The 19,913-nt window shown below is 40.1% G+C and overlaps 1 protein-coding gene across 2 annotated transcripts in view; it reads right to left on the reverse strand.

Moving 5' to 3' along the window:
* The window catches only part of KITLG (KIT ligand), a 79,396-nt gene extending 59,780 nt beyond the window's left edge, over window positions 1–19,616 (reverse strand). Inside the window, exon 1 of one of the 2 annotated variants that reach the window (XM_004459836.5) lies at window positions 19,063–19,616. In XM_004459836.5, the coding sequence (XP_004459893.1) occupies window positions 19,063–19,077 (15 nt within the window). In that variant the 5' untranslated portion in view covers window positions 19,078–19,616. The remainder of the gene's footprint in view (window positions 1–19,062) is intronic. The other variant, XM_004459837.5, reaches the window with a different exon arrangement.
* Between the last annotated feature and the right edge of the window lie 297 nt (window positions 19,617–19,913).

Raw genomic sequence — 19,913 nt, forward strand, 5'->3', positions numbered from 1 at the left:
GGAAAGAAAATACTTGAGAAGAGAGGCTGGATCCTGGGCATGGATTTTGCTGGCCTGTGTGGCGGAAGAGGCAGCCAAAACCTGCGATTAGCAGCAGTAACAGCTCCCTGAACTGTGGCTTTCACAGCTTTATAGACTGTAGCAGACTCAACTGGGTTCAAACTCTGGGTACCAGGAGTGCTCTGAGCTCAGCCCACAGCCTGTTCCTCCAGCGTTCCAATGATTTTTTTAAGCAATCGAATATGCATCGAAATATTCTTTTCTGTTTAAACTAGCTAGAGTGGACTATATTGTCTGAAACTAAACCCAATGCACTACTGGAAGAAAAGAACCAAATTATTAAGCACTTATTTCTCGTAAAGTTTGGTCTAACCTTTCTTTAGAAACTTCTCAGTAATATTTAAATTTAAATTGTGAAATAAGGGTCTTTGGGGGGGGGGGATAAGGAATCATTAATTGGCAACCCATGAGAATTTAATACAATTCTACCACCAGAAGTATAGCAAAGCATTTACCTTTTTACATGCCCCGGACATGTTCCTCTCTGGTAACAATACACTTCAAGTGCAAATTTTTTGTTTATAAAGGAGATGAAGTTTAGGACAGAAAAACACCACCCAAGTATGACAGAGATTAAAACCCTGGTTCTACCACCGACACGCCCTAACAAATTATATAACCTCTCCGAGCCTGAGTTTCCTCCTGGTGATAATATTTCTTTGGATTTTTGAAAAGATTAAATAAATAAAATAATGCTATAAAGCACCCACAAGATGACTGGCACATAAAAAGGGATCATGACATGACTGCTATTATTTTATCATTGTTACTAATCCCTTGAATGCTGAAGTCAAGAAATTAAAAGATGTACTAACAGTAAATGTCACAATTCAGTTTCTGCTCTGCCTCCTACACAGATTAACGATCAGCACCGGGAAGGTGATAAAGAGAGGTTGTGAAACTGCCCTGGGCTTGCATTTGGGTCAGCTCTCCCTACAGAGGCAGGATCATTCCCACCTGGTGCAAAAATGAGCTGAACTGTTTGGGCGATGGGTGAATGTTAACCTAAATAGCAGAGTTTCAAAAGATAACTGTCAGCTTCAGCAATAAATCCAAGACAGCTTTAGAAAACAGAGTGTATTTACTAAAGCACAGAGAAGCAATAGAGAAAAGGGGGCTAGAAGACATGGATTCTGGAATCAAACTGCCCAAGTTTCGATCTTTACTCTGCCACTTAGTAGCCTTGTGGCCCTCAGAAAGTTTTTTTTTTTTTAAATTTCTTTGTGCCTCAGTTTCCTCAGTTGTAAAAGAGTCAAAACAATAGAACCTACACCCCAGGCTTAATGTGGGGATTAAATAAAATTAAAATTATGTATGCTAGGCACTTAGCATAGTACACCCTTTAAATGTTCCCTACAGTTATTATCATTGCCGCTTTTTCAACTCCACCTAGAACAAGCAGCCCCAGTAATGTAATTTCCAAATTTCAGGGATATTATTTCAAGCCAAAAACCTGGACACCACCCTTGATTCTTCCCATTCCCCTATTTCCATACCCAGTCTGTCAAATCCTATCGATTCTACCAGCAAAATAAATCTCAAAACATTTACTTCTCTGCAACTCATCTTTTACCACTACAGCTCGTGCCAAGCTGCATTGTTCTTGCCTGAAGGACCACAAGGAACCTCTAAATAGCCCTCTTTGCTTTCATGCTTGCAGTTCACTATCATGTGGTCTTCCAGGAATACAGCATCATCACTACCTACTTAAAACCCTTGAAAGCCTTTCTGCTCTACTTACAATAAAACTCGAACTGCCGACCAAGGCTGACAAGGTCCCGCTTGCCCACCCTCATAGTCGAATCCTGCCCCTCCCTCTCTCCCATCATGCTTTAACCACACTGACCTCCTTCACGTCCCTGAAACACCAAGAATGTATTCCTGCCTCAAGCCTTTAGCAATTGCTGCTGCACGCTTCCTCCCTCTTGGGTTCTGAAATGACAAGTCCTTCTCAGCGTTCAGGACTCAAGAGCAGTTCAAATACTAGAGAAACCCTCCCAGATAACCTGTCTTAAGTACTTAGCACAACCCTCAACCTCCAACACTCTCACATCAGTTTTATTTCTGTTGAAACACTTTTTATTTTCATAAATTATCTTGCTAACCCAATTAGTTTATTGTTTTCACCATCTGTTCCTTCCAGGAGAATGTAAATGGCATGAGGACAAGGATTATATTATTCTTGCTCACCATTCTTATCTTTACACCTTGAACTGGTCCTCACTCATAGTCCGTGCTCCTTATTTGTGGAGACCGCATGCATTGTTAACTGTTACTAAGTACCCACAAAAATGCTCACAACCATTTTTTTTTTTATGTAGCACAGACTACGGTGGTGGCAACAGCTAAACAATTTCAACAGAATAAACCCAGGATATAAAATGGGGCACAGATGAAGTCTGGATAGCATACAGTATAATCTTCAGCAGATGTGTCCATATTTACACAATGGAACTGCAATATCAACAACCAATTTTGCGTATTACCTGTCTCCACACTTGAATCTGAACACGATAAGGCAGGGGCTTTCAGTCACTCAATCTTGTGTCCTCAGTGCTCAGAATAGCACTGGCCCAGGAAAGCACTCCCATAAATGTTTTTAGAGTCAATGAATGAAGGATAAACAAGTATTTTGTTCATCAGCTGGGTGTAAACCATTGTCATACGTCTCACTCTCTGGGCAATAACTGCTAGGTCCTAATGGTGACAATTAAGTGTGAGCAATGTTGCAAAAGTCTCTTAAATATCTGCAATTTGACATCAGCTAAACACCTCTCAACTTGAACCTTTAACCATTTTATTTGTACCTTTAACACTTCTCCGGCTCCATGTAAATGGAAAATGTGGATATAAGCCAGGTGAGGACAGCCAGCTCTATGAAAGGCAGGGACCATATAAGTGTTGCACACACCATTGTACCTCTGGCCCCTACAGCATAGCACCTTGCTGGTAGTAAATGCTAAGCATTTTTTCATGAATAAACAACCAGTGGAAAATGCCAACACCTGATAGATGTGGCCAAAATGGGATAATAAACCAAAGTGCTAATCTGGCTGTAAAATCCCCAGGGCTCTTTTTTCTGAAGGAACTAGGTAAGCATAAAGTAGAATTACTTTCCTTTATTGATCCAACAACGGCATATTTTTAAAAAATTAAACAACAACAAAAAAAAACACAGACCAGGAATGTAGGAATTCTCCTGCAATAAGTTCAAAGGAAGTCTCTGAGAAGTTTACAATTTCCTACTTTATTTAGAATTCAGTTTAATAGACAACAATAAATTTATCTGTCTCCTCAATGAGCTGCAATCCATCAAAATTTCTAAAGCAGCCATTCATGGGGAAAACACCCACAAAACTATGCATGGTGATTCTGCATTGGAAACACACCCAGAGAATATGATTACACTTGGGAGGAGACACATCCAGAAGTGAGGACATGGTAAGATTTAAATGCTAAACTTATCTTTTCCCAAAGCACTGGTTGACTCTTATCTGTCATCCCCACTAAAGGCAGAAAAAATTTTATACAATATAGATCATTGTAGTGGCTACCTTTTATTCAGAGCAACACTGGCAAGTCAAATGACTTACTTGCAAGAAATTATGAAGTTACATTTTGGGCTACTTATGAGCTGACTCAAGGGACAATCCCACCTCCCCAAAATAGGTTTTGCTGAGAAATAAAACAGGAGGAGGGATAAATAGAAACAGAGAGACTGCTTGGATAGCACAGATTCTCTCACAATATGGGAGAGAATGAGGATCCACATCCTCAGGAAATGAAGGCAGGCCATGTGAGCAGTATATTCAGTTAATGAAATTTAAAAAGATATGCTTCAGCTTCTGTATTATATAAGTGCCAAATCTGTACAAATTATCTTGCACATCTGTACATCACTGCTCAATTTTTAACTCCTCAGTTATGATACTCAATTTGGAGCTTTTGTGTGCAAATTGAGACAGGAGGTAGATTTTGCACTTTGTGATATAATTATTTAAAATTTGAAAGGTTTTACTCCTGTGAGAAATGTCAGGCTTTCAGTTCTATACCCAAAGCAAGAGCCTTATCCTAATTAGAAAAAAAAAGGAAAACAGTCAAAGCTATAAGGTTGCATAATTTAAAAAAAAGAAATCAGAACTTTTCAAAATTTGGCTCTCAAAGGGGTGTACCCAAAATAAACTTTCTAAAGTGCACAAAACCTCTGTAATGTTACTTTAAAGTACTGTTGTAAAGCAGTGGTATTTTTGCCTCAGGACACTTAAAATAGTGGCTTCTAATCACCCATGGAATTTGAAAACATTAGTTCTTGTTAATCGTTTTCCAACTTTCTTCCTCCACTCTCAAATGCTCTCTGATCTTAAGTACTGAAAAATACTTCTTGCTAAACTCTTCAATCATGTCTTCCTTAAATATCACTCAAAATGAGCCATCTAAAACATCTTTTAACATTCATTACTCATCATATTTGTTTCTTTTCACTTTCTAGACAGAAATTTATATATATCAGCATCCAATACTACACAATATCCTTGTCTATTGCACTGGCTACTTGTTAACCAGAACAAACTGAAAAGAAAATATTACAGGAAAGTGGATGAGCCTGGAAGGAAGGAAATTTACTGTATTTATAACAGTCTATGTATCAAGGGAAAAAATCTTTTCTAGATAAAAGAAGAAGAGTAGCACCAGTTAACAAGGAAGACTTAGAAGCAAACAGACCAGGTTTTTAAGATAGTGAGAAACTTGCTCAACCTTTAAGCTCAAATTTCTCTTCTGTGAAATGGAATAATTGCACTATCACCTTCGTGGATGGAGTGGATTAGGAGAGATGCAGCACAGAGCTCAGGTCCTGGCACAGAGAAAGGTCATTTTTTCCTCACCATCCTTGTCATCATCATCAACAAAAGTGCTCTGTCCTAACTAAAATCCTTGCTGACTCTTAAACCCTCTATACATCCTGGACCAACAAGCTACTCTTGCCACTTGCCATTCCATTTATTGTGCTTTTTTTTTTTAACAGAATGGCAAGCAACTTGTCCCCATTCCCTCTCCCTTATTTAATCCACTATCCATACCCTTTTCTAACACTCCAAGTAACCTATCTATCACTTACTTCAAGCACAGGTATGTTTGTACAAGGGCTTTGTGTGGGACTGTTTTGTGTTGGTGCTGCAAATGCGTTTCCTACTGACAACAATGCACAAAAGAAATGCTTTAAAGTTCCTCCCACCTTCCAGGTTATCCTCCAGCAGTGCCACCCCACCTGGATTATGGTCAGAAGGTGTAAAACTGTTCAAGTCACAAATCCCTGCTGAGAATGCTGATAGGAGGCTGTTTCCCTTCAAAGATACCTCCTGCATGGTTCATTAACTCATAGCTTGGTTCAGAAAATCTTTACCAAGATTTTGGCACTGTGCCACCCACAGGGGATACCACCATGAGTCAGTTTAGTCAGGGAAACAGGTCAGCAAAAAGATAATTGCAAAATAATGTTATAAGTGATATGATTTTTTAAAAATCCTACAAGGAGCACAGAATAAGATTACGAAACATGCTGGGGAGAGAAGGTGAGAAAGAAGAGCAAAACAGGCAAAAAGATATCAGGAAGGGCTACCCAGAGGGGAAACTATGAGTTTGACCAGTGAAGGGTAGGAAGGGGCCATCAGGGTCTTCAAGAAGGAGTGCAGCGTGCTGGGTAAGTCACTGTGTGTAGTTAGGGCCCGAGGAGTGAAATTTACCACTCAGGGAGTGGTGGAGATAAGCAGCAGCCAAATCACAGAGGACCTTGTATAGTGTATGGAGAGTGTGGACTTTATCCTGCAGGCAATGCAAAGTGAGTCCAGGTTTTAACCAGGGTAGTGACGTGGTAGGTTTGCATTAATAACCGTAGATTGCTTTGAGTTAGAGAGAACCTTTAAAACCATAGAACCCACCATTCTTTTTGTTGGATAATGAAAGAGATGCCTTTAGAGGGCCTAAACATACCGACATCACATCTCTGAATTTAGGATACGCATGTCTTGTGCGACCAGCAAGTTCTTGTTTCCATTTTCCTGCATTACCTCTCAAATGCTAGGATACAAATCCCCAGGGAATGGCACAAAACTAGGCAACTGTTAAGTGTAACTCTCCTAGCAAGCAATTTACAAAATAATATATTCCAATGTCTCCGTCCCTGTCTCCTTAGACCTTTAAAGAATGACTTATATGCTTTTCCTTTGTCAATATTTAAAGAGATTTCCCTTCTGTTTGGTCTTTGTTCAAGCTTTTCTGAGTTAAATCTTCACTGCACTGAGCCCAAAATTTAGTCACACATTTCTGGGTTGGCAAATTAATCACTGAGGTAAAAAAAAAAAAAAAAAAAAAGGCAAAGATTCAGTCAAGGAACCTCTAGACACAGCCTTCTGATTATACAATGTTGGAGCTGTTTTCTCTTTTTCACAAGTGCTTTGCACAAGTCAGCACTCTGTCAAAAGGAACATAACAGTTTAATGTTCTGTCAAAGAATGGAATGCTTGTTTACCTGAAGAAAAGGACTGATAAAAGTAACCATGTCTGTCTGATTGATACAAAACTTACTCAAAGATTAACCTGGACAATCAAGCCCTTAAACTCTAAACACAACCACCAACAAGAAAATAAAACCTGAATACATAATGGAAACATTTCCAAACTGCTCCTCATAGGTACTTACTTAAAAGACATATACAACTTATTTTAAAAGTTTCACATGCTGAAAAAAAAGAATGGGCTTTTCTTAAACCAGCTAACATTTACAGATGTTTTCTGAGTATCTGGTATGGTACTAAGCCCTTTGCACATAGTAGCTCGTTTAATCCTCACAACCACGACAGACGTTAGATGCTATCATAAATCTCATTTTATAAATGAGAAAATCGAAAGTAAAAAAAATTGAGTTACTTAAAGTCGTACAGAATCAAGAGGTGGGTCCAGGTATGTGAGAACTCTTCAAAGTATTAATGGTCATATTATACAAAGAGAGTCTGCGGCTCATTTTCAAAGATATTAATAAAAACTAAGCTTTCACGTATTTCACAGTTTAAATTCTTTATTACTTAAGTCTTTAGAGTAATAATATGAATCTAGGCCTCTGGATGGCATGATACAGCTTTATTAATCACCTCCCTTGACTCTCAAAACAACAGGTGAGGTAGCCAAAATGTGTGCCAGCGTTCTTAGTTATACAAACCCCGTTTCCCATAATCCTCATAATCCTGTTTCGCTTTTCAGCAACAACAAGTTTTAAATTATGGTAGCCATCATGGAGTAAACTAATGCAGAATAGAGAGGCTAATACATGCTCATCTGTTCGTTGGCATAATCTAGTCCTTTATGATTAGAGATGCCACACAGTGAGCATTACTTCTAGAGCAGTTAATTTCCATATATTAGCTCATTTAATCTTTATATTCTTTCAGTTACATCCTCCTACCCCATTTTACTTATGAGGGCATTGAGCTCAGAGAAAGAAAGTGAATAGCGTAGACTGAGTAATGTACCCCAGAAAAAAACACGTTCTTAATCTTAGTCCCATACCTGTGGGTATGACCCATTGTAAATAGACCGTTTTGAAGGTGTTACTTGTAGTTCAGGTTTCGCCAACTGAATCAGGATGGGCCTTACAAGGAAGAAGCCACAGGAGGAGTGAAAAGCGAGAGGTCAGTGGGGACCCAGAAAAGAAGGGAGAGGACACGCCCTGTGAGTGGAAAGCCAAGGAACCCCAGCATTGGCAGCAAGCCAGGAGACTACCAACCCCAGAAGGAGGTGAGCCTTCCAGATTCTAAGACCATGAGAATTGTTTAAATCAACCCATTGTGTGGTATTTATCACAGCAGCAGGGAAACTAAGACAGTGAATAATATGAATACAGTCTTAGTGAATAAGAGAGCTAGGACAGAAGCCCCAATCTGTGAAACTCAAACTCCCTCCAGTGTCTACATGAGGCCAATGAGTCAAACACTTCACCCAAATATAATTTAATGCTAATAGTACAGAAGGAAAACATGCGGTAAGTCTGAAAAACATCCATTTTTTATGACAGTACCAGTCTGTGAGTGTCAATAATGGACCAGGTAACAGTAAATTATTTCTAGATTAAAAATGGGAGGGAGGGAGGGAAAGGGGAGGAAAGCTGCATGGTATTGTTCTTCCATTTTACAGAAGAAGTTACTTAGACTAAGGAAAGGGTAAGAAAAGTTCAATAATTTGCCTATGATCCCATGGCAAACTAGAGGTAAAACCTAGGGGCTTTTAACACAAAAGCCATGCTCTTTCCATTCTCCTTTGACAAATGACTATATTCCTGTCAATGCTGCAAATGATTTCTTCCAGAGAGTGAAGCATAGGGTATCATTCACCAATTCAAAATGGAAAGGACGAATGTTCGGTCACCCCAGTTCTAAATAGAGCAGAGAGGTTAGAATGTGGACTCTGGATCCAGACCACCCAGTTCCTACGGCAGTTCTACCATGCATTAGCTCTGTGACCTCCGGGCACATGACAGAGGAAGCATCTTTGCTCTAGGTAAACTAACTGGAGATTATACTTACATACATTAAATTTAGCTTTTTTTTTCTCCTTTCAATTTTTGTCAAATAGTGAGCAAAAAAATCATATTATTAGGATGAAAGTGAATTTGATGCCCAAATTATTTGGATAAATTGCTTCACCTTTCCCTTTCACTCTAGCCACGGTGACTTTATAACTAAAGGAGAGTCATTACCACCGATAAGCGTTATCATTTACTTCAGGCTAAAAATGATGGTAAATGTCTATTTATTGCTTCCTATGTGCCAGGGGCTGGGCTAAGTGCTTTCCATGGATCATTTCATGTAGTCTTCATAAACACCCTATAAGAAAGTTACCACTGCTCTCTACCTGTTTGGAAGAACATGCTTAGCCAACCAAAGCAGGTGAGGCCGTCTGTAGAGTCTGTTCCGTTAACCACACTTCTATTTTGTTGACTGCCTCACTTGTACTCAGATGATGCCATGACTTTTTAGCTAATGCTTTCACTGCTGATGAGTAAGCCACATGGTGATGCACCTAATAACAGCATTCTGATAGTTATTTGTTTAAAAATTCATAGCATTAACATAGAAAATGGATTTTAACTATTACTGCAGTTGGATTGATAAGGAGTTACAAAGCAAAGGTCACAATGTAAATGGCCTAAGAGCCTATGCATAAAGACATTATTGTTCAACAGTTTCCTAATCTAATCACAGCCACCTAAAATTTCCTTCAAAATAAGCATGAAAATAGGATCAAAGTAAATTAGCAGTATCTCTGTAGCATCTTTCTTTCTCCAAGAAGTTATCTGTAAACACAATTTTAAAATATTTTAAAATCTACCTTCTACCTACAAAAGTACCATTTATTTGGAAAGATACAAAGGTTTCTGCAATTATTCTTAACTCCAAAAAGCAAAATGGCCTTTTTACAGTTTATAGTGTCACCCTCACAAGAGTCGGATGAGGTAGACATGAGGTTTCCATTTGATGGCTAAGGAGACAAGAGGCTAGAGAGCCTGGTCACCAGGCAGGCTCTGTGGCTCATGCGGATGTCTCCCACCCACAGCCTTTGGGGAAGTACTGAGGAGCTGGGGTCAAACCCAAACTGTCATTCACCCAGAAGACACAGATTTACCTGCTCTCAGCCTTCCAGGTTTAAGATTAAAGTCCATCATCTCCACTCACATATTTCAGAAAGAAGGAAAAAAAAAAGCTCAAGATGATTTATCTTGGTCATATGTATATATGTGTGTCTAGGGCACATTATTTTGCAGTGATTAAGGGGAATCGGTGTGTAGAATCTTTAGAATTAAATAGACTTGGCTTCAAATCCACGCTCTCCCACTTTCCTTGCCTTTTTTTTTAATATTGGGCAAATTTTCTTAATCTCTCTGAACTTTAGCTTTCTCTTTTGTTAGAACAAATGGTGTTAACAATAATATCCATTCCAAACATTTTTGCTAGAATCAAGTGTAGTGAGCACAGTATGTGGCTGGTGTCTCATCCAGGGTGAGTAACTGAACAGATAATAAACTATATTACTATTTCCTCATTCAACAAGCCACTGTCTTCTTCTTAAGCAGCTTGTCTTTTGTTCTATTTTATATAGTTGTTTCCTTTCACAGGAAGGGGAGAAAGGTAAAGGAGATAAATTGAAAAAAGAAAAGATAATTTTTTGAGTGCTTATGAGGGTTAAAGAAGGTGGACAGTATATAAATAAGAGAGTTAGACTGTTAGTCTCTAAGGATTGTTTTAATCCACTGTTTCATGTAAGGCCTACAAGTGAGTATAAGCCAGGAACCACTAACACAAATTTACTTCTTACAGGGTGTGATTTGCTGTTATGCTTTGATTTGCTGCTCTAGCAGAGGACATACATAATCACTGTATTATTAGTCTACACAGGCTTTCTCATTTAATCCTCATATCAATATGACTACTAATTATTTCTCTGCCCATTTTAAAGACTGGTAAAGTGAAGTTCTGAGAGGAAAACTTTCTGAAGGTCACACAGCTAATAAGTGACAGAACCAGTATTATATTTGAGTTATAACTGAGTCCAATGCTTTCTGTTTTCCGACCTGGCTCCTACTTTCACTTAATAAACAATGTTGCGTATTTACTAAAAATTAAATTAAATATCCTGAACAAAGTAACCTCTCCAATTTCAACCCAACACATAGATAGGTATAACAGACTAAGTACAGGAGTAAAATTTTGTCTTCCATGAAAAAAAGAAAGAAAATCTTGTGAAAGATTTCACTGCCTAACATGCTGGATCAGGCATTTTTTCATTCAACAACATTCAGCATCTATTTACGGCATCTAGTATGGGCCACACTGGGAGGCACTGGAATCATAAATTTTTTGTTGTTCAAATTCTATTACAAGCCACTGTTTTGAATATCTAAATATCATTTTTAAAATTCAATGTTCCTGTAAAAAGAATGTGTATCTTTAAGGTTTTCATAAGACAAATAATTTACTATAGTTGTGCCAGCTCAATCTCTTGGGTGTTAATCTTGGCAATAAATACTTGGAGTTGGCAGGGAAAAGACCTTATTTTAGTTTTCTCATCTGTAAAATGGGATATTAAAAAAAATAGTACCTACCACTTAGAAGAAAATTCTATGAATTAATTAATCTTAGAATTGTTTCTACTAAGAACCAACTTGGCGTTCTCTATTATCAGGGTGGTTTGATTTTATAAAAAGCAATAATGGAAGCTATTTTTAAAATGGCTACACATTTAAATGCCAAACATTTGACAATGTTGAAGTAAATTTCATTCCTTCAAACTGAATCATTTGTGTGTGACATCTGTGCAGAAGGTTCTAATAATATTTGGTCGAATCATTTATGGGTTTAAAAGTCTAATTGTTTGAAATTTTAAGAAATCTAAGCCTTAAATGGAAAAAGAGAGCGAGAGGTCCACCATTTTCTAGGTACAGTTAAGGCACAGAATATTATAGATAAAAATGTATTATAAACCAACATGTGCTCAAGTTTTAAAAAACGCTTCCCTGGACAGGGGTTAACAATAAAAAATAAAATCTGTTATTTGTTACAAAAACTGTGGAAGAATTATATAAACCCTATTTTGTAGATCTGTTTTTCCACATAGAATTTTATCTAAATATTAAAAACATTGAGCTAATAGTGTCCTTTTATTTTTCACTAATGTTTTCTAATCCCATTATAGTACCTTCATTTCAGCCCTCATTTTGAGACCACCTGGAAGCCGAGAGTACCCACCATTCCCCTGTACTGTGATAATTAATCTTTTTAACAAACAGCAGAATGACATGCGAGGGCCAGTCTTCTGCTAACAACTCACTAAAGATCTATGGGCAGCGGCAGGAATAGAGCCATTTCCTAAAATCTCCAGAGCTCCAATCTAAAGCAACCACAAACCAAAGCAACCAGAGGTTTTTGGTTAGTCATCAAAAAATGGAAATCTCTAATGCTCTGTTTCAGAAGCATTAAAATGTGGGTTTACACAGAACTATAAATAATGTGTGACTGCTGTTTGTTTTGCAATCCTTGAGTTTTCTATATCATGTTAGAAACCATTTTATTAATACATGAAAACATTGCTTCCTCCCTGGCCCCGCATCTAAAGCTTTGACATGAATATAAATTTTTAAAAGCTAGTACATATAGACAACACATCCCAGGAGGGTGGCAATGCCTTTTACAACACAAGACACTTTCTGTGCAACACTTTTCTTGGAAGCCAAAGACTGTGTGTTTTCACAAGGCAGCTGCTGGGAAGGCTTTGAGAATGGGACCCCAAGTAAACAGTGGAAACCTCAGCACAGCAGGGCCCCAAGAGTTCCTCCTTCCTATAGACAACCGCCCTTAAATATTAAATTGTGACATACAGAGGCAACCTGGTTTATTCCCACTCACTCACGTTTAGAAGAATCAAGCCAATTATGAGATTCAATTCAGCCCTTGCCTTTAGTAAACTCACTTAAGGGAAATTTGTTTGCTTCAGGGCTTTTGTGTCAAGGTGAAAAAAAAAAAAAAAGAGGCAAAAGTTCTGGGCACCCACAGGGCTTTGCTCAGAAGATGAACCCCTGCTCCTGAAAGGGCAACAGAGAGTGTGTGTGCTAGACAAACACAAGAACACAAGAACAGCTTCCCAGTGCTCTTTCCCCGAGGTCTGCAGCTGGGACAAAGTTATACAGTTAAGATGTTTTACCCTTTTACTCAAAGGTGAAAGAAGCTTGCTTTTTTAAGCGAGCCCTGGGGTCTTTTCGTGCTTTTTTGCACAGTGACTGCAGAGAGCAGAGAGCGAAGACATTCTTTGCAAGGTAACTGGTGGATTTTTGAGCTTCTATCTGTGCACCCGGAATATAGAGAAGTCAAACTAATTGCCACCACCACCCAATAACACGATGTTCTAACCAGCCGCGTTCAACAGCCCCATGTTCTAAACAGCTAGCTACCCTGCGCAAGGCTGAAATGAGGCCCACATCCTGCTGGCTGAATGCTAGCTATTTCCAGGCTTTTTTTTTTTAATTGTCTGGAGTATTGCTGCAATTTAAAACTCTCTTTAGAGGGTAGCTCAGGAGAAGAGCATTATCTTCATTGTCATTGTTCTATTTTCTGAGGAGTCGCTGTCTCTTTGACAGGGGTGGGAGGGAGAGTAGTAGATCCAGCTAACCTTTGAAAACTCTCTTGTCAAGGAGAAAAGGATTGCTGTGGCTTCTGACTTCCACGGAAAACCTGCTGGAAGCTACCCAGGCTTGCCACAGCTCTGCTGACTTCAGTCCTGGAGGAGTGCAGGAAAGGAGGTAGGCAAAAATTATTCTGGACCTGCAAACAGCCAGAGCAAGGAGAGAGGAGGCACAGTGTCATCCACAAGAACCCTCCTTCCCTGAGGCAAAAGAGCTGCTCCCTTCTCTTCCCGGCTCTGGTCTCCAGTTGCAGACCTCTCCTCTTCACTACCTTCTCAGGATTAAGTGTTGGCGAGATTCAGAGCTAGGAAGCAGCAGTGAGTTGCCAAGGTCATGCACCTGAAGGCAATGCCAAGTGTAGGACTGGGTCCTCTACTTCTCCCCACAAATGCTCTTTCTACTACACTGTCAGATAACTCATTGGTTTGCTTTCTCCATTTCAACTCCATTCACACAAACATTTTAGACTGCAGGGACAAAGAAGACAGGCAAATAGAGGAGAACATTATTACCTTTTGTGTGCTAATCTCCTCCTGCTGTCTGACTTTGCCCTATGATTCTTCCTCACTTAAAGAACGTACAGAATAGGAGAGAAAGTAAAGCTCCTCTAAAACTGTGGATATAGCCAAAATAAGAAAGTGTAAACACAATTCTTGTTAAAGAAAAACATCACGTAGTGGGAGAAATGGCTAAAAGGGGAACAGCCTCAATTTAAATCTCCTTCATTTCTCCCTATTGGCTGGTTCACAATCATGAAATGATGGTTATAATTTGTATACACAACCAAAGCAATGGCTACTTAATCTCAGAATCAAAGGAAGCTTAAATACCATCTGGTTCAAACCTCTGTTTTATTAGTATCGTAGAAATACAGAATTTTAGAACTGGAAGGCACTTAGAAATCACCTTAACCCTGCCTTCTCAGTTTACAATTGAACAAACCAAGGTTCAAAGAGGTTTAAGTAACTTTCCAAAGTTATACAAATTGGTATAAAAGAACTCCATCTCCCAACATCCAGTGTGGTAGCCTAGTCTAATAGTAAAATGTAGCCATAAAGAGATGAGAATTAAAGAGCCAGTATTTGTTTCGATAATGCACAACGTGATTTTTAAAAAGGAATCCATGAGGCCTACTTATAAGAAAATCACCCATCTCCCCAGCCCCATGCACACCTCCTTTTTTTCTGGACAGGAGATAGGTAGAATTAAGATGACAGCCCCTGTTACATTTTAGTATGCCCATAATTAAGTGAAAAGGCAAAACATCTTGCTGCCTCTATAAATCAGCCAGGCTGCAGCCAATGGTTCCTATGAAACCAAGACTAAACAAAGCCAACTCAGAAAACAGCATATATTATAAAGCATCCTGGTGTTCTCTTAATTTGTTTTATAAATCCTTCTGACTGCACAGGTGACTAAAACCAAAACATAGTCTCCTGAAGCTGTTCATGATTCATGAACTAGAACAGAAAGATAAAAGTTCACTCCTGAGATATTTATATCCAATATCTACCCTAATTTAAAACAGGGAACATTAAGGTAATCAAGAAAAGACAAAGGAAGAAAGAAAAGAAAAAGAAAGAAAGAAAGAAAGGAAAAAAACCTCCCAAACTTGCAAAATGAAAAAAAAAAAGGTCACTGCACCACGTTGCCTGGTAAAGACAACAAAGAAACTCTGCTGAAATGAATGCATGGCCTCACTCAGAAGAGCAAGTGCAAAGAACACCAGGAACAGGAAGCTGACCACGTCTCTTAAGTGTAAAAGAATTTGACATAACTCATGCCCAAATATCACTTTTGTTTTCATACTTTCCAGGTTTGATGTGTGTTAATTATGGTCTATAAACAGGGATCAATCTTTAATAGGATGTACTGAATTGACAGATTCAAATTGAAGAAAACTTGGTCTCTGTACCTTGTGAAGCATCATTTACCTGCAATAGCCAGCTTTTCTCTGGCTTGTAAAAGTCAGCCGGCAGGCAACTCTTTTTTTTTTTTTTCTTTTCCAGGGACAATAAATTTAGACTCTAACTACAGTAAGACACTGTGTTGAGATAAAGATATAAAATCTCATTTAGTCCTTACAACACCATGTGAGAAAAATCTTTATAACTATTTAGTAATTATAATACAGGCTATAAAACAAAAATCCCAAGAAGTTTAACCATTTGCCTAAGGTCATTTATCTCACAAGTGGTAAAACAGGAATTAATATCTAGGTCTTCAGAATATAGATTTCAGAGGCTAGAACCTCTGATCATTCCACTATATCTTACATACTTCCCAGATAGGAATTGAAAAGGGCTTTGTGCCCTGGAGTCAAAGGACCATGCAAAGAAACCTCCAATATTCAAACTAATTATTAGAGCAAGAATTTTTTTTTGTTATGTCTGATGGTGCAACGATTCCCATCATCAATCATTCATGAACAAATGTGACTCAATATGCTATCTTCAAATCAGCACTTAGATGTAAATAAAATTTAGCAATTTTAATGGGATTGGCCCAGGCCTTCAGTTTTACATGTGGCTATTTTCCATGTTTTATATTAAATACAGTTGACATAGCACTTGAGTTTTAAATCCTTGGCAGAATGTATGAAGCTACATAACCAGAATTATAAAAAGCACATATTTCAAACTGAGTGATTTTACAAACAAGATTTTAAAATGCCCTTTTCATAAATGTTAATTTTTTCTATAAAGTAAACTCGTATCATCACCCACATGACAAATACAGACAGAACAAAAGGGAAATTTTCTTTAGAATAGCAAAACCTATTTGCTTCTTCTCTGAGAACTACTGTATTTGCAAGATGAGTCCTATATTTCAGTATTTCTGATACTGATAACCATTGTGAAAACATTCAAAAACCATCTTAACACTGAAATATAAGTACAGCATTGAATAAACATGGCACTGGGCCCATCAAACTGATGGCACTTTTAACCAACTCTTAACTGGTGTTACAAAATATGCTGTTCCAATCATAATTTAATATACAGTACGTCAGAGCACTATGTTTGAAAAAAAGGTTATACATCAAAACAGATGTTCTTTCTAAGCTACAACCACAATTTCTTTGGAAACTACAAAACCACACAATATCAATAAATCCAATCAAACAAAAACCTGAGAAAATGTAAAACATGTTCCTTTCTCTAGACTTGTGATTATATTTATTGCTACAACTGATTCTCATGACTATTGCCTGTGTAATCATTTTACAAATACTTAAGTCCATCACATGCACTACATAAATGAAAGAATCATTCATCAAATCCCAAGTGGTTGTTGATGGAATTTTCACACCTACTTAACTTGACTGAAAGGCCAGAATGTCTAGTGTCCCCATGATTTTTTTACAGAACTGAGTAATTCAAGTTAAAGTCTTTTCTTTTTCTTAATCAAATTCTCTTTCTATATCTTGGATAACAGGAGAGTAGGAACTGGTTGCCTTATAATAAAACTCTGGAATTGATTACCATCTTCATAAATGACTATTTAAACGGCTTGAATACTAGTAGTGTGCCTCTCTAAAATGGATAGCGTTACATTCAGGAGAACAACTGATCCTACTTCTTAGAAGCTGGTTCCCTTGTTCTACTCTCCATCAATGCACTGTTGCACAGAAAATTTCTTAGTAATTTTGGATTAGAAAATTTGGCAATATAAAAGAGGATCTAAACACCTCCTCTACTCTTTCCACAGGGTTATTTTATTGATTCTGTGCTTTTTTCAATGTCTCCTTTTTCAGTGGCAGGAATGTGGAATTGCTAGGAATAAGTATCCTTAAAGGAAACCTTGAAGGTCATTAGATCCCCGGCAAAGAATGCCTTCATTCAACAAGGGCACTGCCCTCCTTAGCCTGCAAGCCCTTCAACATCAGCGAGTTCCCTCAAAGGGCTTGCACTTTAACTTGGTCAGAGCAGGTCACATTTCTAAAATACTTAGCTGTCTCAAATGTCTCTGGTCGGCAGCACCGAGTTCCTAACGCGGCAGCGTTTCAGGCTAGGATTGACCTCTTTCTAGTTTTCAATGGAATTATTCCATGTAATCCGATTTACACGGCCATTTAATCAAAGCGAGAAAGGAGATTACAGAGTTCACATTTGTTTTGCAAAACAAGGGTTCGAGGATCATCAGTCCTACTTACTCTGAAAGTGACTTGATATTTCCTTGCCCCTTTCAGAGTGTCGGACAGCAGCCTGATCTGTCTCCAGTGTTCTTGTTTAAATAGGACGTTTTGGGGTTTTCCTGTATTAGAAGGTGGTGCTTTCTCCACCTACTCCTGACCATTACCATTCATGTGAGCCAATGGTGCTATACAAAGGAATAAGCAACCCGTCCTTGCTTATTATTCCACAAAGGAGTAGGCTGTACAGATAAAGTAATTACATCAAAACTTTCCTTTTGGTGCAAGAAAACTTAACAATTTGCATTTCGACAGCACCCAGTGGAGATCCCCTGGTGTGGCATCCGGTGCTTTGCCTGAAAATCCAATGTGCTTGCAAGAAATGAGATCCATACTCTGCTTCTTTTCGTCTCAGGCTGCTCCTCTAGAGACTTCACAAACTTCCTTTCTGCCTGGCAAGCCCCTTACCTCTTAGCTTTCCCACCCCAGTGGGGGACTTGATACTTCCTACTTTCCTCCAACGTGTACCTTTTCCGGGTCTAGTGCTCTATTTAAAATATTGTGTTAGGATCATTTAAGAAAGGGTTTTCAGCACATGGATGTCTTCATTTTAAAATAACGAATGGTACCAACCCCCCAATTCCCTTTTTCCCTCCCCACTTCTACCCCTTAAACACGTTTCAGGAATTGCAATCTCCGATGGAACCTCTGGGGGTAAAAGGGCAGCCTTGCTCAAACCGCGGCAGATGCACAGAGCAATTGCTAAGGGGTAAGAGCGTGGAGATAACGCCGTGGTGAAATGAACTGTGAATGGGGGTGGGGGTGGCCCCTTCTAAACGACAACCAGATACCTGCTTCAAGATAAAACAATCTAATTGTCTCCCTGGGCTGTGTTTTCCCCAGATTTTAATGCACAATGCACAATTTAGCAACTCTAGGAATTATCTCATTAACTATCATTAGGGGTCCCCATTAAAAAAAAAAAACTTTTTATTTTGTAAGGGAAGAAGATGGATGCAAAGTGGAGGTTTCACACCAGGTTGACTTTTCCGGTGAGTTCACCCACAGCCTCACACCTGGATAACGCTACAAGGAGCCAAGTTTTCCCAAACGGGCCGGGCAGGTCCCAGCGAGGGCTGCAGGTAGGGAGCTTCGGATGGGCGACGCTCCCCTGGCTGTACCCGCATCCTCCTGTGAACTGTACAAATCTGCACGCGAAAGCGTGAGCGTGTGGGGCATGGGGATCTGTTTCATAACCTTCCGGAACCCATGGGAAAATGTCTCCCATGCAAAGACATGCTTGCCCGGGATAACTTGAACTCCTCGGCCAAAGGGCCGATCCTTCCATTTCACTGGAACTGAGATTCCGGATTGACGGCTTCAAATTTAAACTACGCGTCTCCAAACTTGACACCGACTCCCTCTCATCACTCCCACTCTTCCTCTCCCGAGCTCACCCCGGCCGGGCGGCTCCGGCTCGCACGCCACACCCGCCTCCCCCGCACTCCCCGAGCACGTCGGGCGTGCACAGCCCAGCCCGCACCCGCACGCCCCGACTACCAGTCCCCGCGCGCGCCGGCTTCCCCAGGGCGCCGGGCGCGATTTTCCTGGAGAGCCGGTGAGCTCCAGGGTGCGTCCTACTCACTTGTGTCTTCTTCATAAGGAAAGGCAGCACTGCGATCCAGCCCAGGCAGCGGTGTGGCGACTCCGTTCAGCTGCTCTGGAGCTCCAGCATACTGCACGGGCAGCGGCGGCAGATAGTCCACGCATTGGTAGCCCGAGCACAGCGCCCTACCCGCGGCCCCTGCCTCCAGCGGCGCTCCAGGTCTCGGCGACAAGCGGCGAGTGCAGCCCGGGCCGGCTTGCCGCCAGTGCTTTTATACAGCTCCCTCCCGCCTGCTCCGGACACGCCTCCTTCCCTTCCGGAGCCCTGGGGAGGCGAGACGGCGGCGAGGGCGCGGGAGGAGACCTGGGAGGGCCACGAGAGCCCGAGAAGTTGGACCGAGAAAGCCAAATGTTCCCCCTCGCCTGGAGCTGCTGGGCACGCACCGGCAGGAGGCCGCGCGCGCCGAGGGCTAAGCTTGGCAACCTGCAGCCGCCGCTCGCACTGCGCACCGGGCGTGGCGAGTCCCAGCTCGGCCTCCCCGCGCCGCGCTCACCGGCACCACCCGCGGTCGGGAAAAGACCCAGGGCGCTGGCGAGGCCCAGAGCTCCCTTTTATGCCCAGGTGGTGGGGAAGAGAAACTCACTTGACAGCGAGCAAAGAATTCACCCCGTCCCGCCTGAGGAAACTTATTTAAAAAAAGGTTAATTAGGATCTATAGTTAGGCCTTAACCTCTCTAATTTTGTTTAACTCTCACTTTAGTCAATGTATATTTAATAATTAAAAGAATTGTTAACTCAAGATTAAGTATTGCTTAGGGAGATGCTATTTTCAGAATGGATTACTGCTGTGCCTTTAGAAATAAAGATTGAAAGAGAAGCCATATATCGTT

The sequence above is a fragment of the Dasypus novemcinctus genome, chromosome 12 (genome assembly GCF_030445035.2).
Source record: "Dasypus novemcinctus isolate mDasNov1 chromosome 12, mDasNov1.1.hap2, whole genome shotgun sequence".
Classification (NCBI taxonomy): domain Eukaryota; kingdom Metazoa; phylum Chordata; class Mammalia; order Cingulata; family Dasypodidae; genus Dasypus; species Dasypus novemcinctus.